We start from the raw sequence: 27,139 nt of genomic DNA, 5'->3' as shown, positions 1-27,139 counted from the left end.
TGAGGGATGATGAGAGAGTGATTATATATAAGACAGAGATGTCTACCTATCAACAAATGTTATGTGTTTTTGAGTATTTTTTCAAGGAGGCTGAATTTTGATTAAAGTCAGACATCTTATAATGTTAGTTTTGATACATCTTGTATAAAGAGCTAGAAATAATTGTATCTTTGTAGGACAATTAAATTGTGAGATGATTTATATAGGTGTATAAATTCATATTTATCGGACGTTAGGAGTGTTATATGATCTGACATTATGCTAGTCATGAGATAGCTACTGATCTTCAATACTGATCTTATTTTGATATATATAATTTACTTAAAAAAATTAATAAAAAAGTAAAAATTAGAAGAGAGCCCTTAATTATTTCTTTTTAAAAATAATTAAAATAATATCTTCATATATTTTTTATTTTAAAAATATTTTTATTTTAGCATTATTATAGAAATTATCGTCATAATTAATATAATATAAAATAAAATTATTCAAACTTATCAAAAATGACTATACATAGAATAATATTATATTAAAATATTTTTTTTACAAATTAAATAATTTTAGTTAAATTAATAAAAAAATATTTTAATATAAAAGTACTCCATGTGTAATAATTTTGATCAAATTAAAAAAATTGAATTAAATTACTTTAACACAAAGCAACTATAACAATATTAAAATAAGAGTATTGTAGAGTTATGATATTGTCGGTGTTTTAATATTTTTTAAGAAAAGATATCTTTTTGAAAAAATAAGAAATAAAAACGATAGAAATGTTTTATTTATTTATTTATTTATTGTTGTTTAAAATTCAATCGATGAGGATAACTTTGGCAAATCAGCGTATTACAATAAAATTTAGGGGCATTCTAAAAGATTGGCGGCATTTTGAAGTTTACCCCCCGTTAATTATGTTCCGACAATGAGATCTAGATTTGAAATTGAGAAAATCGTGTGGGTTTATACAAATATGTCAAAATAATCAAAGGGGCGAAATGAAATTTCGCCCTATTTGAATACCAGTCGCCTTGCGTTCTCTGCTCGTCGGTCTCCGCCGCCGTCGCTTTCTCCTCCTCCTTTTTCATCCTCTTTCTTCTTCTTCCGCCTCTTTCTTGTCGTCCCGCGAGGATCACGACGTCACGAGAAGACGCCAAAATTTTTAATGCTTCGATCTCTCTCTCTCTCTCTCTCTCGTGACGACGATACCACCACGCCACCATCCAGATCCCTCCATTTCCATCTATTTATGCGCCCCCTTCGGCCATGGCTTCCTCCGCAGAGCCGTTGCTTCCAGCTCCTGCGTTGTTGATTCCGGCGAGCATACGCTATGAGTTCCGAGGGAAGAGAGCCGCAGGAGCCGCAATCGCCCACCGGCCGCCGGATCCGCGACTTCGAGTTCCGCAACTCGCTCCCCCGCGTCCGCAGCGCCTCCTTCTCCTCCGCCGCGCCAGAAGCCGTTGCGAAATCGACCGCCGCTTCGTTGACTTCCAGGTTCGGGAGCGATGCCCAGACCACCGTCAAGATCGTCAAGGGGGAATTCGGCTACGTCCTCGAGGACGTGCCCCACTTGACGGACTACCTCCCTGACCTACCCGTGAGTTCGCCTTCGGCCACTCTTTGATTGAATTATGATTTTTTTTTGAATTTGGATTTTGGGTTTCTGAGAAGCGTGCCTCCTGATGTGTTGCTTTGTTTGGGGATGTGATCTTTATTTGAGCTAGTGGAAGTCATCAACGAGACAAAATCAAATAGAAAAACGTGATTTTTCCCAGGTCTAGGAAGGATCTTATGGTTTGATCGTAGTGTTGTTTCAGTTTGTTGCTCGAATAGAAGCAACGACATTTGGGATGCCCTCTACATTGGTACAGATGGCTGCTTCTTCTGTTTAGAATAAACAACAAAATTGGATGAGAGATAACAAGAAAAAAAAATCTGGAAATTAGCCTCCATGGATGGTTTATGCTGCTTTGGTAGATTTGTTTTATAAATCTGTTCTCTGTTGAAACCATGAACCAGTACCAGATATGCAGATGCTTCAACACAAAACAGGATAAGCATAGTCAAAAATCAATTTAGTATCTATTACTCTCTCTTCATTAGCAAGCTCTATAGATATAAAAACATATGGAGTAACTCTAGACTCTGGTCGGTTTCCTTTTTGATGTTATTTACAACTCTTTGGACACAAAACTGAAACCTGACCTCAAATAGTCTCTCCGGGATTAAATTTGAAGTGCTATGATGGTGATGATAATATGATACTTTTTTATCTTTATTTTTTGCAGACATATCCAAATCCACTCCAAGACAATCCTGCTTATTCAGTCGTCAAGTATGCATGTTCATGCAGCTCATATTATAGTCAACTTTTGTGTTATTGATCATGTGCTTGCTGATGCATTAATCTATTTCTTGTTGCCAGGCAGTATTTTGTTGACGATGATGATACTGTTCCAAAGAAGGTAAGACACCAAATGGCAGGAAAAAAAGAGAAATTGAGTGCCATAGTTTGAAATCTATTTGTTTCAGACATAGTAATTGAAATTGTTTTTTCTGTACTCTATAGGTTGTCGTTCAAAAAGACAAACCAAGGGGACTCCACTTTCGACGAGGTGGACCACGCCAAAAGGTACATGGTGCTACATGTTTCTGAATATGCACATGAGGATTGCTACGACAAGTTTAGCTAATAACTAACCTAGGCTTACTTTGTTTCAGGTGTACTTCCAAACAGATGATGTCCATGCCTGCATTGTGACTTGTGGAGGTCTGTGCCCTGGGCTCAACACTGTAATTCGGGAAATTGTATGTGGTTTGTCCCACATGTATGGTGTCAACAAAATTAGTGGTATCGAGGTCAGAACTAATTGCTAAACAACATACAACCCATTTTCCCTTGATCTTCTGCATACTTGCATACATTACTTCTGTCAGTAATATAATTCTTAGTGGTTCTGCCTATACATATTTCTCAAGCAACTTAACTTGCTAGTGATTACAGGGTGGATATAGGGGATTCTATGCTCGCAACACCATACATTTGACACCGAAGAGCGTAAATGATATTCATAAACGCGGTGGCACGATTCTTGGAACATCGCGAGGAGGTCATGACACTTGTAAGATAGTTGACAACATCCAGGATCGTGGGATTAATCAGGTAACAGCATCAGCTATATTATTGTATGGGAATTGTATTAATTCGCTATTAGGTTAAACTAGAGTGTTATTTTTATGAGGAAATATTTGTATTTAGGTTTACATCATAGGAGGTGATGGAACCCAAAAGGGTGCAGCTGCTATTTTTGAGGTAACAAAGTCTCAAAGAAACAATTCATCTTTCTTTTAACACTTCTGTTAGCACATAGTATTCCTCTTATTATCATGGAGATTATAGATGTAGTTGCATTTACTAAATCAAAGATTTTGTTCCCCGATGGTATAGCTTTTCCAAAATTCCCTTCAAGGTTTTATTATTATCAAAACCCCCAAGGTTTTCATTTTGTTGTCGAAATGCCCCCCTCTATCAATAAGTGAATTAGGTGGTAGTTTAGAAGAGTAGAATATGTACTTTAGTCTTAGATAGGGATATTTTGATATCACAAACCTGGAAACCTTGGAGGCATTTTGAAAAGATGTTCACTTTTGGGGACATTTTGAAAATTACCCTAAAGATAGACTGCTATCCATGATCTCTCCTGTTTTCTATAGTGGAATTGCTTATCTTGAAATGCCTGACTCTCTATACCTTCAAACCAAATTCCTATTTATGCTTAAGAACTAATATAATTAACTTTTTTTAAAATCTGTTTTAGGCTGTTCATTCAATTGTGGTTAGGACCATATATTAGTATATACTTTCTTTCCTGGATCTTACGCATTGTATCCTTGTTTCAGGAAATTCGTAGGCGTGGCCTCAAAGTTGCTGTTGCAGGGATTCCTAAGACAATAGATAATGACATTGCGGTACTACTTAATATTTTCCTAAAAATGTTTTCCAAATCAACGTACTCATCAATGATATGATTTGATAGTTTTGTGACTTCACAATTATGTTCATTACTTGGGCTTCAGGTTATTGACAAGTCCTTTGGTTTTGACACTGCTGTTGAAGAAGCCCAACGTGCAATTAATGCTGCACATGTAGAGGCTGGCAGTGTTCACAATGGCATAGGCATTGTGAAACTAATGGGTCGCTATAGTGGTAAAGCTCCTCTCATGGTAGAATGACTTTATTTATAAATTATAATCATATACAACTCATTCTTCAATTGTAATGTCTTCTTGTTCAAATTAATGGATGATAGAAGTTTCACAAGCATGCTTTCTCAATGTTGATGATATATGCTGCAGTGTAGCCACAATTTGTTTGGAAATTATCCTCGGCTACTATCAAAACCTTATTACATTAAACTTTTTGAGCTAAGCAAATTTTGACTTTGCAGGATTCATTGCAATGTATGCTACTCTTGCAAGTCGCGATGTTGTAAGTCTCCTATCTAATTACCATGACTAATTTACAGTACACCCTTGAGCTTCTGGCTCAAACTTGGTTTTGCAATTCAGCTTCTTAAACTTTGTTGATTGACACCAGTTTCCGCTTGTGATGTTTCATTTTACCCTCTCAGGATTGCTGCTTGATACCAGAATCACCATTTTATCTGGAAGGGCCTGGTGGTCTTTATGAATATATGGAGAAACGGCTCAAAGAAAATGGGCACATGGTTATTGTTGCTGCTGAAGGTGCAGGGCAAGATCTTATTGAAGAAAGCATGAAGGCAATGAACCATCAGGATGCTTCTGGCAACAAGCTTCTCCTCGATGTTGGGCTATGGCTATCTCAGGGGATAAAGGTCAGTTTTTGAGTTCAAACCAATCACATTTGCTGAGTTCAAATGTTTCACCATTCCACTGTACTAAACTTGTTTGCTCCTTCCATGAACCCTACAGAATTACTTTGCAAGCAGTACGAAAACGGAAATAAACCTGAAATATATAGGTACGAGGGCAGACTAAATTCAGTCATACTTTTTGAATTATAAGGTATAGAAACTTTGTTCACTTGTATGCAGATCCTACATACATGATTCGTGCAATTCCAAGCAACGCTTCTGACAATGTCTACTGCACGCTCCTAGCACACAGTGCGGTACATGGAGCTATGGCTGGATACACAGGTTTCACTGCTGGGTTGGTTAATGGAAGACACACATACATTCCTTTTGAGGTGAGTGGCATTTCTTTTCCATTATTCATAGACAGAGCCTACTTACAATCAGGCTTCATCAGTTAAGAGGACTTCATTTTCATCTTAATGATGAAATGACATGACGAATTCTTAACGGCAAACCATAGTGGTTCACATCCATCTACATAAAATAGCTTCAAAAAATTTTCAAGTGAAGCATCTTCCATCAAACACATACTGGAATGCATTTGAAGCATGAGCTATTTAATGAAGAACATATTCCCAAGGTTATTGGAAAATAAACGGAACTACAAAGAGTTCATTTGATCTGATCATCAATACTTGAGATGTGTAGTTTGATTGCTACTGCAAACGCTTTCAGCCTATATTCATTGGTCTATGTGACACAGATTTGCAATGATTTTAGGGAACTAGTTCCTTAATTCAGATACTAATTCCAAGGTTTGATTTAGGCATTGATTTTTCATTTGCTAATGGATCTTTCTCTAACCGCAGAGGGTGACAGAAACACGAAACAAGGTAGTCATAACCGACAGAATGTGGGCAAGGCTGCTATCTTCGACCAATCAACCAAGCTTTTTGAGCTCTAAAGATGTCGAGGAAGCAAACACAGCAGAGGTGCAAGTGAAGCAGACAGAGGAGCAACCGAAGCAGACAACAGAAGATGAGGTAAAGGTCACGGGCAATGGTTCCATCTGAGATGGTGCTTGCTTACTAGCCTAGTAACCATAAGCAGTGACAAAGGTGTTAAAATAGCAGCTATATCACCTTTATTATGTATTTATTAAATTTTTTCATTTCGTAGAGGAGCCGCGCATCGTAATGCGCCTTTATAGAATAAACACCATGGCCACAATGGTGATTAGCAAGTGTTGATGGTTTAATCATCTGCAAACACTTTGTTTCTTGTCTCCAGTCTTTGGAGAGTAGATATCCATTTGCATTGTTGTGGTTTTTGTTCTAGATTCTCATTGGTGTCACTGTGGTTGCAATTCCTTCATAGCACATATGGGAAGAGACCTAGACAAGTGAATTCTTAGACTTAATGGAACTCCCCAGCACTCTTTGTGAGTCATTTATGCACCTACTCTTCTGTTAAATTCAAATTAAAGTTATTGTATACAATATTAACATCACCATTGAATTAAAGTTGTTGTGTTCTTAGATTATGCAATGTGCTTTAGTAGAACACAGGATTGATGTAGAGTTGTAGGCCAGTAAGAGGTCGAAACCAGCAAGATGTCGCAAGACCAAGGTTTGGTTCAAAGTTGTGGTTTGGTAAAATATAGGAGAAAGGGAATTCTTGCTATGTGCATGCCCATAGTCGAGATTCTAGAGTTTAGGGCTAATGACACAAGCTTTATTTATGAAAAAAAAGAAACATGATAAATATACGCATATACTATATCTTATAATTATGATATTCCTGCCTTATATTAAAGGAAATAAATCAAGGCCAAAAAAAAGTTTACTGAACCACAGCATTATCGACCGCTATCAGCATTAGTTACTGTGTTAATTTTGGGTCTGGGATAAGCACATGACCATCAAACTAATAACAGTAACAGAGAGTTGGGCTTAATAGGAATTAACTGGAAATACAATGCAACTAAACAATCTTGATACTCACATGGGCAACATATCAAGCACAAATAAGAAAACCAATATAAGTTGGAATAAAATCACTTGAAACCTCCAAATTGGTGTTGCACAGATGTCGACTTGGTACCGCCCGCGCTGGTTGCTGTTGAAAATCCAGACCAATCAAGCCCTGAACTTGAACTCATACCCCTTCCAATAAATGCGGCGGCTGGTAGAGTCTTTTCTTTTTCCGCAGATGCTTCTTCGAGCCCTCCCACGATGCCGATGTCTGCTAAGTTTACTTTTTTGGCTGCAGATATTGAATAGCCAGAACATCAAGAGTTAAAGCTGCAGCAATGGCCTGGCCAAAATCTATCAAACCTAAGCAGGCATTGTTAATTATAATTGTTCACTTCTCCAAAGCTTGTTAGCTCACATGCATGTTGCGTTCAGAGAACGAGATAGAGAGTAATGTAAACACAGAAATTGTACAACATGACATAATTGATAAGGGAAAGCATAAAAAGGTGAATACATTAGTCTATATAGGGTGGGGTTTTGTTTTTTTATCATTGGCATCGATCCAATTTTTTTCCAAACAAAAAACTATTTGAAGTACTAACTTAGAGCAATCAAGAGTGCTGGTTGAGCCAAAATTTAGCAGATACAAAGAGAACTATTCTGATTTTAGGAAGCAACTAAGAAGATTTTTAAAAATGAATAACTATGAATAGCATAAGACATGGTAAATTTCAACGTTTTATAAGAAAAATAAATAAAAATATCAAGATTACACAATTCCAGGAGCACATAGAAAATCAAACAAGATGCAGCTAAAATTATCCATAGACATGGAAAATATCAAGATTACACAATTCTAGGACCACATAGACATGGAAAATTTTTCTATGTGCATCTAACAAATTTTTTTTTTAGCCATATTCTGATATTTTAATGAAAGATTATGGAGTTGGAGTCTTGAGAACAAGAAGTATGTAATACCATTGCCAAAAAGAATTTCAAAATTGAGCTATAAAGTAGTCATAATCAACAGTTGTTACCATGCTGCTCCCAACAAGAGTAGCAACTACATGAGGAAGAGACACTTACGAGCAGATATGTTCAGATCAATCAGTCCACGGCTTAAGCAGTCAGACCACACACCAGATTTGACCTGAAAATTGTCCTTCCTTGCAGTGGATGCCAATGATGTTGGAGGAGTTTTCAGGTTGCTGATGCTGCTCTTTGAAGGTTCTCTAGTTGTTTGTTCATTGTGAGAAGTAAAGTCACCAAAGATCGAGTCCTCATCTAGATTGTTCTTGCTACTGTTAGGAGAACTCTGTGAACTTTGCATAGATACTGGTTCAGCATGAGAAGCAAAAGTTCCAAATGGATCAGAGTTATTGAAATTATTAATTGGAATTGCAGCAAAGGGATCAAAGCTTTTAGTATTGGATTGTTCAGGAGACTTAGTTTCTGAAGGTAAGGCTGGCCCAGGTGCAGCAAAAAGGTCTACAGTTGCATCAAATGCAACAGGAACAGCTTTCTGACTGGCAAAAAGATCACTTCCCTGCAATTCCAAAGGGATTTGAAAATAACACTGTGAATTAGAAACTTAGTGAGTAAATTTTTCCTATGAAAAGAAACAAAGGATATGCTTGCTAATCTTTAAAAAGGAAAACATTTCTCTAGCACAACTAAATGAAGATAACAACTGCTGTTGTGGAGCATTTAAGAACAAAAAGATCCAGAAAGTTTTTTTTATCACAAATTTATCAATTATTTTCATCTCACATCAGTCAAGACAAACTGAATTATGTATTACCAAATGAAACTTACAAGTATATGCTAGATTTACTAATTGAAAAGAATTAGATCTTAAACAATAAACAAGAAGCCAACCTGAGCATGAGAAGCTGATTTTGCTTCTCCATGTGAGGCCGATTGAAAAGTTGCATCAGCAAAGAGATCAACCTCATGATTTGTAGTATTATCAACTGAAGCTGTTGGCGGGACAGATGGTGATGAATCCATGAAGTCACCCAATAAGCTTTCTCCAAATAAATCCACTTGGTTAGTCGCAGTAGGTCCTGTAGCAAATCCACCATGAGAAGCACACTTCAGAAATATTCTAATGTACGCTCATAAAAGAAGAGCACCTAAAATTATTTTCTTGAGCTTTTCTCAGAGTTAGAAAAGTAATATTTAGTCAATAAGCACCTAATACACATTAAGTTCTATGAGTTCAAAAAATACATTCTTTTTTTTTAGTTAGCATCAGGTAGCCAGCTCATTTTCGAACTGACTAATCTTGATGATTTTCCACCGGCCACCAGAAATCGGAACTAATCATGGGGATGACCGATTCGGCCCTACGGAAGTTTTCCATTAACTACCAGGTAAATCGGGAGGCACTCGTGATGGTCTATCTAGACGACCTGCTTTCTCAAGCCCGCTACCTACTGGAGGGAAAATTTCCTACAGTGTGCCATAGCTAAGTCTCAACCCCAAGATGCCTAGGATCCGCACTAGAGGTCTAATCACTGCACCCCAGGGAGCACAAAAAATACATTCTAATAAAGGACAGTGTAATCATCAGAATTTAAATGCACAGAACTGGAAGTGTAACTTACAGTGCAGCAAAAAGAAACATGTATTTTGGGAACGGCCACATGTATTCAAAAGGTTGGCAAACAGAAGTATAATGAAGAAGTCCAATGAGATGGATGGACTTATAAACTGGTAGAGACAGTCACCAGTTAAAAATCTCAGAAACGCAAACTATGCTACATCTTCTGTTTGCAAAATCTTATGAAAACATTGTTGTTGACAACAGGAACTTCTCAGGTCATTGATCCATACCAGAGCATGACGACTCTATTAGAACTATGAGATTCATAAGGGGAGAGAGAGAAATTGGGCATCTGTTTTTTATTTGTATTCAATATTTGCAAGTCTCCAAAGGGCCACTTCAATGTTTATCCACTATGTACCTATCATCCCCGTAGCTCTTGTCGGCACAAATTAGAAAATCCCAGCATTTATATTTACTGTTTGGATTGACCAAGACCTGGTTTTAGGTTGAAATTTTAGGATAGGCAAAAGCTTCAATCAAGCCATGCCTTGTAAGAGGTCAGTTCAATTGACTTGATGCAACAATCAACGTCAAGGATGTGACTGCACTTGCTTCACTTAAGTGCCTTGGCATCCAAGTTATGCCCACGACAGGTCTAAGTCTAATGACTTATGATGCTGAACTGCAGAAACATTGTTACTACCTGATCAATGAACAAATAAGCTTTCATATTTGGACTCTTTATTTACCCACTCCATACTGTGCCAAAACTGACACAATTAACACAAAATGCCCATATTTATCATGTGTAAAACTTTTTTAGAACATTATGATCCATATTCCTGTCAAATACTCGGTATCCTTCTCTGAGTAACGTAGCATGTGAGTCTGCAAAGACATGAATGCATATTTATTCTATGCCTTCCAATTTTAGATTTTTTTTTTATATTTGTTACAGTTTTGACTTCTGTGTCATGTCAATAAAGATTGATTCATTGAGTCAACTCTTAACTGTGCTCATCAATATTTTTTTTACTATCTCCTACTGACGTTTTGGCATACAAGAGAAGTTGCAACTTGCAGTAGTCATGAGGGAAGCTCTGCAGTTTCTTAATACCTATTTGTTGGCGCAGTAAGAACTTTTCCCATTGTATCTTCTCATATGTTGATTACAAATATAACCATGAACACTAATATCTTTACTTCATCCAATATATACTGTCTAATTATTGCTCATGAGATTCCAAAACAGTTGAGTTTTCTACCATTTGTCCAAAATATTGATTCAAGGCAATCTAAGAACTACATAATATGACAAAACGTAAATTCCAATAAATCAAACATCTATATTCCACTTGTACTTCCTTGTGTTTGTTAGGATCTCTTCGAAACCAGCCTTACATAAACCTGAAACCATTACAGGTGCATAGCCTTGAATTTACACAAACAGACACAATTAAAAATAGGTTTAGATGGTAGAATTGCAAGTGGAATAACTAGAAAACATGTTTAATAACTTTCATTAAAATGTAATATAAGAAACATACAGCTAGCTATTTCAGCATGCAATTGCACTATCATAGGCATTGCATACTAGCATGAGAACATACCAGCCGAAGAAGATCCACGTGGATCAAAGTCATCAAAATCATCATCCTCATTTTTGGACTTGGCATTGGTGCTTTTAGAAGATGAATTTGAAGCTGACTTGATTGATATCTTTAAAGGATTTGATGAGGAAGACTCTTGGTTTCTGAATAAAAACAGGGGAAAATAACTAAGAATTAAAGAAATTAATACAAGAATGGCAAATTGAGGTAAACATTAACATTATCAACCTTATGAAACAACCAATTACATATATTGTCAAACTAAGAAAAAAAACTGGCTGACTACCAATTCATTCTATCATCAACTCAAGCAATAGTGGCAATAGAACAAAGACAATGGATCTATTCAACTCGCTCTAGTCGAGTTTTCATTAGTGAGGATAATAACACAAATGCTTTCATTTAAACTTGATACGCTTAATATCTATTTATTATAACAAAGGTAGAATAAGTCTATTTGCTAACTCAATATTTATTGTTTTTCTTTCTATCTTAGGAGCTGAAGGAAAGTTTTATATATTATGGCATAACCCATCACACTTTATGGATTGGAATATTAGGCTATTAAGAAGCAACACATAAAAAGTTAATGTAGAAGAAATCACAATGCTAAGATGGATATATGGGTTTCCTAGAAAGGATAAAGTAAAAAATACTAATATTCAAGAGCAACTAGGTGTAGCTCCAAAAGATGATGCAATAAGAAAACATAAATTAAGATGGTACAACCATATTCAAAAACAAACAATATATTCTATAATTAATGTAGTTGAAATTGTAAGGGTAGAGAGAGATCAAAGATTGCATTAGTCAATATAACACAAAAATGATTTAATTGATATGAATATTAATATAGCCTTGCACAAAGCTCAAGGATAAGATTCATGTAACAAACCTATATAATTGAGACAAAGTCACTTGATGATGATGATGGTGATGATGATGATCTTAGGAGTAAATGTTTCATGTAAGCAATCCCTAAAGAGTTTAGACAAAGATAGCTTGATGGTGTTTTAATTGATTTTACCATACAAGCGATATAAACTTGCATAAATCAAGCTCAATGAAGGGATAAGATTCGTGTAGCTACTTCTAAATAGTTAGAAAAGCTAGTTTGATGATGATGATCCTACGAGCAAAAGTCTATATACAAGCATAATTGTAACATATTCAACATGGCATGAATTCTAAATAAAATGATTATTTGTTTCTTACTTTGGAAACAGTTTCTTGTAAAGCAGGGTAAGTTTCAATAGACCCTTCCTCAGAATCCTGCATTGGTAGAGCTTCATGTGTTGGACTGTCCTTTTTTCTTCAAGGTCCTTCTCTTGCCCTCTTTTCTCTCTTGTGAGAAGATAGTTGAGGCATGCGACGTTATAAAATCATTGAATGAGGCACAAATACATGGTGTGTCAAATAGTCAAAGCTTGTTCCTCGACTTTGGCCATGAACACTAGTAGCTTAATTCACAAGTTTAACTACTTTTCTTCAAACTACATAAAAATTTCGTGTCATTCTTACTCTTAGGACCACTAAAGGTGTATTGGGTTTCATAAAGACCTAACCTAAATTTTTTTGGGTGAAGGGAAATAAAATTTTAATCTAAACTCAACCCCAATTTTGGATGAACAAAAAAAAATGCATCAGGTGATAAAATAAATTTAAGATAAGTTGTTTTTTTCAAGATTTATTTTTTATGATGTTAAGATATGTTACTATGATCATGCCAGGTTGGAACTTCTCAAGTCTTTACTCTAAAACCTGAAACATGACTGAAAACATGAAGATTGCAAAACAAGAAGCCCAAAACCTGACCTAACTTGCTTGAGCCAGGCCTCCAATTTCTATAGTACACCAAAATGCAAAATATTTGATAATAATGCCATTCATTCACTCTGATAAAATATTTTATACAAGTCTTGTGGAACCTTTTCAAGCACTTAAATAAATTGTGTCAAATTTCTACCAAAACTATAACATTTAGATAAGTCATTCAGAAAAAACATATGAAGAATTTTTAGTATTGTTTACAATTTTGTCAGACTGCAATCAGGAATTGGAATGAAATTGGGCAATTTCAGCCGTGTTGAAGCTTTGAAGCTATTGCCATTTAATTTGTCCAACAAAATACTTAAGAAAGTTAAAATGGCATATAAATAAATCAGGTTGGAAGGATGAAGTAAAATCCTTTAAACTTGATTTGATGCCAATTCCAATAACAAACACACTCCCATGAGATATAGTCCATCGTGAAAAACTTTCTAGAAGCAAGCTCTTGTAGGTAATGTTTTGATACCAAACCCAACAAGTGCGACACGTGTCCAGCCAGGAGTCTTCGAGAAATAAGTTTGTTCTGGGATTATACTTGGATAATTTCAAGTTTGCTATATAAACCATAAAACGTAACTTTACAATAAGTTTTTTGCTTGGTTTCAGAACCTGTGGAAAACATCTCCAGAGTAATTTCCAAGTTGGTGATTGTGAGACCATGAACAATTATTCTTATAGCACAGCTACCCCAACACAATTCTTCTCATTCAAATAGAAAAAAAAGTCAATCTGAAAATGCCGGGATACTTGGACACCATTGCTATAATTAGACAAATTTGTCTCAAAAAAAAAAAACAAATTGCTACTTTGAATTGAGAAGAAACAAAGATAACTAATATATCTTTTCTGTACCTAGCATGATGTGGCACCTGCTTCTTTGATTTGCTCCCTTCTTTTTCAGAAGCAGCTTCTAAATTTTGACCATCTTTCTTATCATTCTTCCACTTACTTTCTTTTGCATTTTCTCCCTCTTTATAACTATCTTTAAAGGAGTAGTCAACTTCCTTAGAACTACTTCCATAACCACTTCCATAGCTGCTACTACTATATGAGGCTGAACTTGATTTATAGGATATTCCTTTCGACGACAAGCCAACATACCTAAAATGTGGGATTTACATGAAAAATAAGACATTGGTTTTAACACCACAGAATTAAGTAATCAGTTTAACAAAGCCTTACTTATCTCGATTTGCTGCGGCTTTGTCTCTTACTGCTTGTATCTTTTCCCTGTCATTCAATAGAGCTAATATAGTTTCAACTTTCTTCCGTACATTGATTCCAACATCCTTCCCATTAGGCTCAGTATACTCAAAACTCGAAAGTGCCTTCACAGATATGAGACTGATTGTGAAGAAGTATAAGAAGCAAGAAAAATATCCTCAATTTCACTTAAAAATTGACATACAGAAATTTGAAAAGTATGCTCAAGAATGTCATCAACTGCTCGTTCTGATCCATTGGCTAACAAGTACTCAATCACAGTAAGTGCCTGAGAACCAAGAAACCAAGCCTTTTAAGTTTCAAATATTAAAGGAAGTTAGGAATTGGAGTTTGAAATAAATAAATATTTTGAAGAACCACCTTATATACATGGCGCCAGTTAGGTCCTGTATCAGTCAGCCTTGACCAGAGCACGCCCATAATCATCTGACACTCGCTGCTGCACAAAAGTGTTAAATGAACATTGAGTAGTGCTAATTTTATAAAATATGAGATTAATTCAGCATAAAAGAATTGAGTTGATTGGAAGTTACAATTTTTTTGTTGCATGAGCAATCTCTGATAAAGCAGTTCCATGGGGACCCCAAGCTTCATCATTGGTAGCATCAAGAACCTACACATTGCCCATTTGTTAAACCAAGAGAAGCAACTAGTATAACAACTATGAAGATCAGGATAGAACAGAACACTGTTAAGTTACTATAACTTCGTCAACTAGCAATCGTGCAAATGTTCGCTTAAGATGTGTAGGACAAACAACTAGGAAGATAAACATAATTCTTAATTCTTAATATGAATAACAGAAGCAGGCACTCTACACATTCTCTATTTTTCCAACAAAAAGTATAATATAAGTTCAATGGAAATTTCAGAATCTCAGACTTCAGAAGGAATATAGGAACCAGATTAAGCTAGTTCCAATCGAATTTACCAAAAACAAAAATCATGAGAATGAAATCTTCTCCATGGATACCTAGATCGGTCAAAACTAAGATCCCCACATTATTCTCCCCAAAGAAAACAAAGTAAAAGACGGGACAGGATCAAAACAATTCAGATCTGAAAACAGAAGACCACCTTCTGTTCGATCTCGGGGACCTTGAGAACTTTTAGATTGACCTCTCTTTTTCTGCAATAAAGTCAACAGAACGTTAGACGGGGAAGAGAGAAAAAAAAATGTCTCGAACTACAGATCTCAACCGAAAAGAGATCAATGAAAGCGATCCGGAGGATACTCACATCTCTCGAACCGTTTGATCGAGGACCTTCATGAAATCCATGGCCGGAGCAGTCGAAGAAATAGATCTCGATCTGGGGCCTATGATTAGAAAAATAGAGACAAAATTCCAGTTACGGCTAACGAAAGCTCCAAGATTCATAGAGTAGAGAGCGGAGGCATTCGTCCGGCATTACCGTTTCAAAGGGAGGAGGAAGGGCCGGCGATCGCGGCGAAGGTTCGCCGGAGACGCAGCGCTTAGAGAGAGAGAGGAGAGAGAGATGTTAATTATTTTTTATTTATTTACGTCCGATCTCGTGGTTGGGGGGCGTCGCGAAGGAGAAAACGAGATGAGGTGTAAGCCCCAGAGATCAGACGGCCGTCGTTTGGCGTTTCCCATCATGCGATCAGATCTGCTAGTGGACCCATGGAACGATTTTGATCGAATTGGAAAATTTTCTCGGGTGATGTGGAGATTCATTCCAACGAGCTTGCACTGTTGTAACGCTAGTAAAAAAAGGGATTGTTTATCATTTTAATCAAAATGAATATAGATAAAATATTATTATCTTTATTAATTTAAATAAAATTATTTTAAAATATTTATAACATTATAATAATTATTTAGAGAGCTACTGTAAAACTGTAATAATATTGTATTAGCTGTGCAACCAAATCGTCTAAATTAAATTGGCAGGATTTATTCATCCTGTTAAATAATTTAAATAAATTGAATTAAAATTTCATTAATTCATTTTAAGATGGATTCAATTTATGTGGGTCGAAATGTGGAAGATTTAGATTTAGTTCACATATTGAGAAATTTTAATTTTTTTAAAATTTGAAAATTAAAATAAAAAATCCAATAGACTAATAAAATTAACAGGTTTAAATCACAATCAAATTTAAAAATTTTAATTTAATCATTTAAATTATAATTTAAATTTAAAAATTTTAATTTTTATATATATATTTTTTTATTTTTGATATGTCTATGGTTGACACGCCTAACTTGCAACGCATCTTAAGTTGGATTGAATTAAAGATTTTTCAATCAACCAAGTTGATAGGTCTGTTCCCGCCTCCATCATATGATAGATTTTTTTTAATGAATTAATCCGTCCCATCCTAAGTTAATTAATCCATCTTACAGTATACTGTCCAGTATTATAGCATGTATTAAATAATTATTATAAAAATTTTAAATGATTTTAATTAAGTTAAAATGATTAAATTTAAATAATTTTAAAAAGTTGATAGATAATATTTTGATATAATAATATTTTATATATAAAATAATTTTAATAAGAATAAAATATTATATTTTATTATATTATAATAATTATGAAATTAAAAATAAAGATATTCTTTGAATAAAAAATATTATGGACGTCTGTTTGATAATTTTTATAAAAGCGGTGTCCAGTTGACGATTACTTGGGAGGTCTTTTTTTTTAAATTTTTGTCCAATACAAAAATTCTTAAGCAGAATTATCATCCCCTTAAATCACGTGACATTCACTGTCCCTGCGTATATGCGGATCATTTTACTATTACAAATAAATGACAGTGCCTAGTTAACAAACTCCATTCGACAATATAAGACGCTGACTTATGACTTAAATAATTTAGGAAGATGAGGAGCTTTTTTCAAATGTCAAATCAAAAATAAAGATTGAATGCAAAGTTACGAATGGAGGAAACAAACAATTAATTAAAAACGAGACATCAATGTCCTTCAAGAGCACCACCCTTAAGAACACTGTTGACTTAGTCCAGATTCTACTTGTCCTTCGAGTTTATGAGCAAATAAATGCCCGGAGAAGAAGAATACTGACTGCTGCTATTAGTCATGGAGAACTGGACAATGAGAATAATGTAGCAGTTGAAGAAGAGCTTAACCTGTCAAGGGATATGAGAAGAGACAAAGACAATGGGATTGGGACAGCAACAAGCTCTTTATTGTGCAACCAAATTCCGTACAAAAGAGAACATGATTGAACTCGTGCAAGTTGCAGGCCCATTGAACGCTGGTTCATGAGAAACGAAGGAGAAGAGTAAACATTGAGAGAGGTACCTTGGTGCAGGGAGAAAAGTCTGATGGCTGGCTACCTTCCATGGCATTAGCTTTCAGACTGCAGTTCCACCATCCATGCGATTCTCATGGCCTCTGACCACTTTGCCATGACCATGTTTGCACACACCAAGTCTCGGAATCGTTGCATAAAAACACAGTTTGGATGAAGGGTGATCTTGATTTCCACTGAGACGATGAAGATGGGAATTGGAACAGCGGTTAAAGATGTTAGTAATCACGACTACTGCTAGTCTTCTTCTCTGTCGTCAGTCGTCAGTTCCTGTGTTCCGTGGAATTGGTTCGATTTCCTGGTGGTCAGAGCCATAGCAGCCGAGAAAGAAGTCGGCGGCGTCTTCCAGCCCGAGGGCCGAGAGGAACATCTCGTCGGACGCGCTACACCAGCTGCTCACCGATGACGACGGAGCCGCGGAGGGTTCCACCGTCAGGGACACCACATGCTCGACGAAATTCTTCTGAGGGAACGGCATCTGGTTGCTGGGTGGAAGAGGAATAGCGCTGGCGAAGTTGAACTCGGATCGGTCGAGAGCTTCGTTTTTGATGGGAACAGACGAGGTGAGCGATCCAGTACGGACGGCCTTCGCCATGAGGAGCTTCTTCTTGAGCTTGGTGTTCCAGTGGTTCTTCACATCGTTGTCCGTTCGCCCGGCCAAGTGGGAAGCAATCGCGGACCACCTAATCAACGATGGTGGATCAGGCAAGATCAATCTGGATCCCAAATTTTCTAGCCGATCGACTCAAACCTGCTTCCGATTCGATCGTAGAGAGCGCAAATGATGCCGTCCTCCTCCTCCGTGAATCTGCCGTGCTTGATATCAGGGCGGAGGTAGTTGAGCCATCTCAGGCGGCAGCTCTTGCCGCATCTCTTGAGGCCTGCATTACTCATGGATCAACCGATTTGCTCGAAAAATTCAGACATTATTAATTCATTCAGCACCAAAATGACCTGCTTTTAGGGGCAAAGTGATCCAGTTGTATTGGAGCTTAGAAGAATATTCTGAAGAATATTCTGTGTATATATGTCAAGCTAAATTAGTGGAGGTAATTAGAGTATGTCAAGCTAAATTAGTAGAGGTAATTAGAGCTAATATTTTGTATAGGCGTATTCTTAGAAACTAATGATTGTACATCCATATTCTTAGGCTAATCACGTGTGATGGAGATTGACACAATTATCTCTATATATACTTGTAATATGTATGAAATCGGTATGAATGAGAATTATCTTTTTCCCAATTTCTTCATGGTATCAGAGCAGTAATCCTTGCACGCTGCTCATATTTTTCTTATGGCAGATGCTATTGTTGTTACTGGAGGGCCGAAGGATATTGCTGATGGTGATATCAATATCTCTCAAAAATTGAGTTCAGTGTTGTTGAATGAATTCAATTACCTTCCGTGGTCGAGAGCAATTACCATTGCTCTTGGTGGTAGATCAAGGTTGGGATTTATTAATGGCACTTTCAAATCTCCTGAATCAAGTTCGCCGGAGTATGCGGCTTGGCTGTCAAAGGACCAACAGGTTATGTCATGGATTCTTAACTCGATGGAGCATGATCTTGCAGCAATTTTTAGCTATTCTGAATCTTCGTTGGATCTTTGGAATGCTGTTCGTGACATGTATGGCAACCAAAACAATTCTGCTAGGATTTTCCAAATTCACAGGGAGATTGCAAGTCTTCAACAAGATGGGAAGCCATTCGTAAATTTGCTAGGAAGTCTGAAGAGTTTGTGGAGCGAGTTGGAGATTTATAGACCTCCTACTACTGACGCAGCTACTTTGCAGAAGAGAACAGAAGAGGATCGTATTTTTCAGCTATTGGCTAGTCTTAATCCTGATTTTGAGGATCTAAGGAGCCATATTCTAATGAATACTGATTTACCCTCTTTCAAGAATATTTGCGCGACCATTCAGCGTGAGGAAGTACGCCGGAAAGTCATGCCACGTTCTGTTAATACAAGTCCTTCGGATGTTCGTGCCTATATTACTCGCTCATCCTCTGAAGAAAAGTCTTACAAGGGCAAACACCCTGATCTCAAATGTGAGCATTGCCATATTCCTGGTCACTCGATTAATCGTTGCTGGACTCTTCACCCAGAGTTGAAGCCAAAATTTTCAAAGGATCAGAAGAGTGGAGGATATCAAAAACGAATTCATGATCATAAGGCTCATATGGCTACACACTCCCTTGAATCGTTTTCCTCTAATCCTGTTGCTTTACTTAATGATTTCGCAAATTATTTACAAAACAGGCATGGTCAGGAAGCTGTCCAAGGTAGATCTATTAATCAAGAAAAAAATCAACCAGCTGCACTTCTTAGTCATTTTGCTGGTTTTTTGGCTGATGCAAACTCTGACACCAACGAAGGTATTCAGATTGCTTTTCTAACTGCATTCGAAATTAATAGTTTGCATGATGTATGGGTCATTGATTCTGGTGCCACAGATCACATGTCAAATAAGTTAACCCATGTTTATGATTTTCATCCTTTTTCTACACCTTCTCTGGTATCTGTAGCAAATGGGAAAGGTGCTCCTGTACAGGGTAAGGGAAAAATTAAACTTGTTTCAGATACTATAGAGTCCGATGTTCTATATGTTCCCTCCTTTCCATTTCAGTTGCTTTCTGTTCACAAATTGACATCATCGCTCAATTGTGAAGTTCTATTTACTCCTCACAAGGTCATATTTCAGGACCTCGTCACCAAGGCGACGATTGGTGAAGGATTTCATTTGCATGGACTCTACTACTTCTCTCCTAACTCTCAGGTTACCAAGGGATTCCAAGCTATTTCCTTTCCCATTGCTGAGCAAGATTTATGGCATCGCCGTCTCGCACATCCTTCAAATAATGTTCTTAGCAAAATAAATCGAGTTCTACCTAAAGGAACTGTTGATTGTGATATCTGCCATTTTTCTAAGTCTTCTAGGCTTCCTTTTAACTCATCATTGTCTCGTACTACTCAACCATTTGAGATTGTACATTCAGATGTTTGGGGACCTTTTTCATCCTCTCTAGATGGATTTAATTATTTCGTAACTTTTATTGATGATTTCTCAAGGGTTACTTGGGTGTATTTACTGAAATCAAAAAGTGAAGTTTTTGAATCCTTTAAAGACTTTCACATGTTGGTTACCACTCAATTTTCAGCTCATATTAAAATTCTTCGATCTGACAATGGCACCGAATATATGTCTCATACCATGACAAACTATTTGATCTCTCACGGAATATTGCATCAGACTAGTTGTGTTGGTACACCTCAACAAAATGGGCTTGCCGAACGTAAAAATCGTGACTTGCTTGAGAAAACTCGAGCCATAATGCTTCAAATGAATGTCCCAAAGCAGTTTTGGTCTCATGGTATTCTTACTGCAACCTATCTTGTAAATCGCTTACCCAGCCGAGTGCTGGATTTTAAATGTCCTCTTGAAGTATTGCAGGACAAGGCACCAGATTTGTCTCATCTCAAAATTTTTGGCTGCACTTGTTTTGTACATGTCCCAACTGGTCACCGTGACAAGCTTGATCCTCGAGCTGTTAAGTGCATATTTCTTGGTTATTCTCAAACACAAAAGGGATACAAATGTTTTGATTTTCTCTCCAAGAAGTTATATGTGACTAGAGATGTCCGCTTTGCTGAACAAATTCCATATTTTGCTGCCTCTAGTCAGGGGGAGAAGCTGTCTGAGCTATTTCCCTTGCCTAACATTAATTATGATCACCAATCCACTCAAGATCTACAACCCACTCAAGATTTACATCCACAAGATTTACATCCTAGCCACGCTACTTCAGAACATTGTGATGATCACTTGGATATCTCTAGTGTTCTTTCCAAGGAAGCTATTATCGAATCACCAGAGCAAGATTTTTCCCATACACAAGGTGAACCAATAGCTTCCCGACGTAATCCTCCGCGGGTGCGTCATCCTCCAACAAAACTGGCAGATTATGTTGCTCATACGGTCAGGTATCCTGTCACTAATTTTATGTCATACCAACGATTATCACCCATGCATACAGCTTTCCTTACAGCTATATCAAACGTTTCTGAGCCAAAGAACTTTCATGAAGCCAAAACCCAGGCTGTTTGGCAGAAAGCTATGCATGAAGAATTAACTGCTCTTGCTGAGAACAAAACTTGGACTATAGTGCCTCTTCCTCCGGGAAAACATGCAGTTGGTAGTCGCTGGGTGTTTAAAGTGAAATTCAACTCCGATGGTTCTCTAAATAAGCATAAAGCACGCCTTGTTGCTCAAGGTTTCACTCAGAAATTTGGTGTCGATTACAAGGAAACTTTTGCCCCCGTTGCCAAGATGACCACGGTACGAGTTCTTTTATCAGTTGCTATCAATAACGGTTGGTCCTTGTTTCAGATGGACGTCAAAAACGCATTCTTGCATGGTGATCTTGAGGAAGAGGTGTTTATGAAGCTTCCTCCCGGGCACCCTCAAAGTGAAAATTCCAACTTAGTCTGTCAACTCCATAAATCAATTTATGGTTTGAAACAAAGTCCCCGTGCATGGCATGCCAAGTTGAGCACTGCTCTTGAAGCTCTTAGTTTTAGAAGGAGCTCAGCTGATTCGTCTCTTTATGTCCGGCTTGGTTCAGTTGACAAACTTGTGGTATTAATCTACGTGGATGATCTCATTATTACCGGGAATAATAATGACTCCATTGCTCAGTTAAAAATGCAACTTCAGCAAAAATTTCCAATCAAGGATCTTGGTTCATTGAAGTACTTTCTTGGAATTGAAATGGCGACTTCCAGCAAAGGGCTATTCCTTAACCAGCGTAAATACATTTTAGACTTACTTCAAGATGCTGAGATGTTACACACCAAACCCGCTGCTACTCCTCTCGATAGCAAATTGAGACTTGCTTCTACAGAAAAAGCTCTAGACTCACCAAGCTATTATCAGAAACTTGTGGGAAAACTCATCTACTTGACTATCACGAGACCAGATATTATGTTTGCAGTTAGTCTTGTTAGTCAACATATGCATGCCCCAACCATTCAACATCTAGGCATGATAAAACGAATCCTGCGGTATCTGAAACGGTGTAACTATTCAAATATTTTATCTTCTATAATGGATCCTTATTAACCTATTGTGAGTGCTTATAGTTAATATTTTATTATATATTTTTTAAACAAAGATGCAAATTAACTAGCGATTATCTTGCGGACTGTATTGATTTCGTTGATTGATTTCAAACATCGAAAATTAATTTTCTAAAATTTATTAATTGGGAAAAATATCATGGAATAGACAAATAAACGGTATTATCCAAAATATTATTAAACTAGAAAATCTCTCATAACGTCAATTAGACAATTGTTTAAACAAATCTAAATCTTAAGACACAAAGAACAAAAAAATTTCTTAACAGAAAGAAAAAAAATCATAACAAAAAGAAAATTTTTTTTTAACAAACTCAAAATCTTTAAAATCCTAAACGGACTCAAAATTTTAAAAATGCAAAAGACAAAAATAACTCTAAAAAATGATAAAATCTTCCTATCCTTCTACATCACAAACCCCTTAGTTAATAATATGAAGAATAGAAAAAAATGATTGTTGCAATACAAACTAACGTAGTAAAACTAGAGAATGAAGAATGCATACACTTGCATGTACACTATATTTTTGGAGAAGTTTTATGGTGCAACTCTTATGTTGCAGTCATTAGTATACAATTTACACTAGCAAACAAAGACGTGAATGATAAAAAAACTCAGAAAAGAGTCAATTATATGGAGATTTTGAGTGGAATAGCTTTGTGTTTTGGAAATTGTCACTCTTAGATAATAAGTACAATTGTTAGCATGAATTCATGATAAAATAGAGAATTCTTAGTTTGAGGATGATTTTACGATATTGAACCAATACCATGCCCTTTTTCTTCCCCAAATATCATCATGGATGACAAAAATGAGATAACTTGGCAATATCTTCCCCCACAAACTGTATTACTTTCATCAACCCAAATTGAAATCATCCACTTATCTGAAAGTGATGAATTAATCAAAGAAGAGAAAAAGAAAACACAAAAACCTTGTCTTGATAACACTGGGTAAGCTTCATTTACATGATTCCTTGACACACTGGTTAAGCTTCCATCTCTGGTTTTAGCATCCACCAAGACTCTGTTAACTCGCTCTTATGGTTCCAATGCATAGATTTGAAGGTGATGAGTTATTAAGATGCAACCTCGTGCTGGAAATTCTGAGCTCCAAATCTAGACGTGAAAGTTGAGCATGAGCACTTTCGATCGAGCTGACATAGGAATTGGGTATCTGATGAAGACATGAAGGCAGTGGGATATTGTTTCTTGTTCTTTGCGTGATGAATTCATACCTATTATGGCAGCCTCAAAAACATTTGTATTCCTAAGGGTACAAGATAGAGTTGGATCACGTAAACTAATGACAAGTACTTGGTTTCACTATAATTGCAGCCTGAGAAACAAATGAGAGTAAGAATCAAACATAGTACATAAATAATTAGAAGCATGTTCTGTAAGTTTTGGCTTGTATAAAGAAGTAAATAAATTAAAGCATCACTTTGTCATTGATAGCTACTATCATCCATTGACATGCTTCTTTTGAAAACACACAGGACTGATGATTCTATTAGGTATAGTATCATCGTCTAAGATGAAAACAAAACAATAGAAAGAATTAATACCATGCATTAGGGTGAAGACCCAATTCATTTTTCTAGTCTTGTTTATTTCACATTAACTTTTTCTTAATTATGTGGGCAAAGGAAGAAGGCCTAAAATATTAAATGACCGTACATGTCGTTTCACCCGGATTGAACCATTGCGCCTGCCGACCATTTCATATGGTCGGTTACAAATTACTGATCAGCATTCAACATGCACAGATCGTACTCACACACTAGTCAAAATTATTCAATATAATTCAAGCTCAAGATTTGCAATCACATGTAAGAAAAAATCTCTACCTGTGCATTTATTTACAATATATATGCTTTGCAATAATATAAACCAACCATATTATCTTGAAACTATCAATGCGGGATTGAAGTCTCATTCACAACGGTGTCTCCTCTTCCATCCACTCTTTTTTTTTCCATTCACTTTCCAACACTTAGTAGTTAGATTTTGTTTTTAGCTGCACTACCATTAGAACATGAATAGCTGTGAGACAGAGCATGAAAGCTTCAGAGCAATCACATGGAGAAGAGTCTACATATCAGGGCCAAAGACCACAGTCTTTACTAATTGGTATCCTTGTTTTCTCTATCTCTCATTAATCCTCCTTCTTCAGCAAAAGGTGGAATCTGCCATCCTAGCGGCTCCATACGATCGGCCCCACGATCATCTGTGAGGACGTAAATCGAGATATTGTAATTGGCCACTACGAGAAAAGGCATTACCTCGGCTTCATCGAGATTCGACCACCGTTAATCCTATTTCCTAGATGTAGTAGCATTCCTCTGTCAATAATGCTGTAGAAATGATTGCCAGTAAACAGTTGAGTCTAACAATTACAAGAGAAAGCATGCCAAGTTGCAACTTACTTTGATAGCATGAAAATGACATGCAGAACCATAAAAACTCAAGGCAATTAATATCATTTAGTAAACATAGAAGTCAAACACAAAGCCTTATCTCATCTCCTACTATACACTGAAAGTGTACACAACCATACTGAGCTTTGGTGTGTCAAAATCTCCTCATTCTGTCATACGCAAGAGGTTAGGAGCCTTTTGCCATGGCTGAGCTGACTGCATCTGAATGCTGTTGTTACCATTACCATATCCTGGCAAAGACGCTTAGTTTTCTATAACCATGTTGCTTTCCAATATCCGAAGAACCTTTTGTATAACATCAGAAAAGGATCAATGTATCAGGAAAGAGTACATGGTTATCTTGGTTATGAATGAACGTATCAGGAACGAGCTGAAGGTTGAAGATGTTGGCATTGCTGCTCTGTTTGGCCTGGGGTTATACGCATGGTTCTGTGTGGGCAAGATTGTGGGAAGAGGATTCACTTTCACTGGCCTGGAGTTATAAGCATTACTGTTCTGTTCGGCCTGAAGTTCACATAAGGTTTATTGATTATACAAGAATATATGGAATCAATCTCTTGTGACTAGAATGTATTTTTCAATGGTAGATTGTTAGGATACAATCAAAATTCCACATTAAAAATATATGAAAAAGATTATGATGTTATAAGATGAAAGATATCTCATTAGAATGAGGTTTTTTGAGTGGAGCATAAAAATAAAACCATGAAAATTTAGATTCAAAGTGGACAATATTATATCATTGTGGAGATATGTTGATTTCATCGGTTCTAACAATTAGTATCTAATAAAGTTTGATTGTTCTATTACTCTTGTTTATTATTTAGTAAAAGTTTGAGACATAGCCTTGGATTAGCAATTCTAGAAGATTGTGAATCAAATAAAATATTGTGTATCTTGTGTTTTATTTTTTTTATTTCTGTTGCGTACTAATCTATAGAAAAGAACGACACGAAGAAAAAAGACACACTATTCATCCTCCTCTAACACGTTCGATCCTATCAATTACATCTTTAACATGTAAGTTCACTTGACAGAGAAAGAAAATCCAACAACAAATTAAATATGTGAGAAAGGAAGAGTTGCAATATGATAAATCACAAATATTTCTATCGATTTATTTTGATATCTCACTTAGAAATGTGATTGGATCATGGAGTTTGTTTGTAATCCTACTATTCAAATAAAAATGCTAGAATTTGTATTTTATTTACGTGACATATCATGTTAGAGAAGAAAGGATAGCTAAATAAAAGATGAAGCAAAGTGTGGGACAAAAATAGAGACGGATATCAATGTAATTATTGGTATATTATATCATTCTTATTAGATTGTTAACAATGTTAAACCAATTTTTGAAAATAAAAAATAAGTTATAGTGTCAATATAACTATTCAACTATTTTATCTTCTGTAATGGGTCCTTATTATTTATTTTTTGTAAGTGCTTATATAGTTAATGTTTCATTGTCTATTTTTTTCTAATAAAATAAAAGGCACAAACCCCTTAATGTTTATTAATATGGAGAAATAAAGAAAGAAAAGATTACTATCGTAGCAAAGCAACTAAATCATGAAGGATGTATGTATGCTCATGTAAAAAGAAAAGAGAGTGATTTTCCTTAATTCCTGTCAAATATTCATATTAAATTTGAAAAATATTTCCTACAAAAGACGCTTTAAAGTGAATTGTTAACATAAATGAAATTAAATGCTACTTCTTTGACACTATTCATGAGACAGTTCAACTTAACTAATCGAGTAGAAGGCTGGGTTATACATCCACAACGCACGCATTATAATTACATATGTGAAAGTAAATTATTATCAAAGTCTACAGTGGTCTGCATCAAGATATATCTTCGCCTCTCTTGTGGCATACGATTTCTTCATCAATAATAATGATATTATAAATCCGAAATTCACAGAAATTCATAAGTAAAATCATAAAAGTTCTCATAATTCAATTACAAAGCTAGCTATTGTGAAGAAGATGATGTACAATGATATCAATACTATATTGTGTTGAGCCCTCACAGGCATGATGCAGCGGTAAGACGTCAAAGTGGATTCCTAGAGCACCACAAATTTAGAGGAAAATATTTGTGTTGAGGGATTTCGTCGTTCGAGTACTTGGTTCGGGGCACGGACAATCCTACAGTGAGACCTGTGGAAGTTGGCTGTCAATCAAGACTATGCACTAAATTTGATGAACCTTAATGTCAATCAA

At 36.2% G+C, this 27,139-nt stretch overlaps 3 protein-coding genes across 4 annotated transcripts; 1 reads left to right on the top strand and 2 right to left on the bottom strand.

The window, feature by feature from the left end:
* The first annotated feature begins 1,244 nt into the window (after positions 1 to 1,244).
* Positions 1,245 to 6,165, top strand: LOC141831449 (ATP-dependent 6-phosphofructokinase 6-like). The gene is made up of 14 exons (XM_074718805.1): positions 1,245 to 1,594; positions 2,286 to 2,332; positions 2,423 to 2,462; positions 2,567 to 2,629; positions 2,719 to 2,856; positions 3,002 to 3,160; positions 3,257 to 3,310; positions 3,898 to 3,966; positions 4,075 to 4,204; positions 4,446 to 4,486; positions 4,629 to 4,853; positions 4,951 to 4,999; positions 5,073 to 5,227; positions 5,705 to 6,165. Exons 1-14 carry the CDS (start codon positions 1,328 to 1,330, stop codon positions 5,906 to 5,908), a joined length of 1,641 nt encoding a protein of 546 aa, XP_074574906.1. The 5' UTR covers positions 1,245 to 1,327; the 3' UTR covers positions 5,909 to 6,165.
* A 597-nt stretch (positions 6,166 to 6,762) lies between these two features.
* On the bottom strand, positions 6,763 to 15,517 carry LOC141832237 (clathrin interactor EPSIN 1-like). 2 transcript variants are annotated; one of them, XM_074719729.1, is made up of 12 exons: positions 15,443 to 15,517; positions 15,269 to 15,347; positions 15,107 to 15,158; positions 14,563 to 14,642; positions 14,390 to 14,468; positions 14,214 to 14,297; positions 13,988 to 14,133; positions 13,658 to 13,906; positions 10,976 to 11,118; positions 8,693 to 8,880; positions 7,901 to 8,360; positions 6,763 to 7,100 (listed from the first exon to the last, which is right to left on the bottom strand). In XM_074719729.1, exons 2-12 carry the CDS (start codon positions 15,307 to 15,309, stop codon positions 6,892 to 6,894), a joined length of 1,731 nt encoding a protein of 576 aa, XP_074575830.1. In that variant the 5' UTR covers positions 15,310 to 15,347; positions 15,443 to 15,517; the 3' UTR covers positions 6,763 to 6,891. The 2 variants fall into 2 exon arrangements, with proteins under 2 accessions (XP_074575830.1, XP_074575831.1); XM_074719730.1 differs by having other exon boundaries at positions 14,390 to 14,465.
* Positions 15,518 to 17,301: 1,784 nt separating this feature from the next.
* On the bottom strand, positions 17,302 to 18,474 carry LOC141832505 (transcription factor MYB36-like). The gene is made up of 4 exons (XM_074720007.1): positions 18,469 to 18,474; positions 18,287 to 18,323; positions 18,084 to 18,213; positions 17,302 to 18,015 (listed from the first exon to the last, which is right to left on the bottom strand). Exons 1-4 carry the CDS (start codon positions 18,472 to 18,474, stop codon positions 17,589 to 17,591), a joined length of 600 nt encoding a protein of 199 aa, XP_074576108.1. The 3' UTR covers positions 17,302 to 17,588.
* Between the last annotated feature and the right edge of the window lie 8,665 nt (positions 18,475 to 27,139).

Source organism: Curcuma longa, chromosome 7, assembly GCF_044706935.1.
Source record: "Curcuma longa cultivar G26 ecotype Majalengka, Jawa Barat chromosome 7, ITB_CL_G26_1.1, whole genome shotgun sequence".
In the NCBI taxonomy this organism is placed as follows: domain Eukaryota; kingdom Viridiplantae; phylum Streptophyta; class Magnoliopsida; order Zingiberales; family Zingiberaceae; genus Curcuma; species Curcuma longa.
This window is presented reverse-complemented; position numbering and strand designations above follow the sequence as displayed.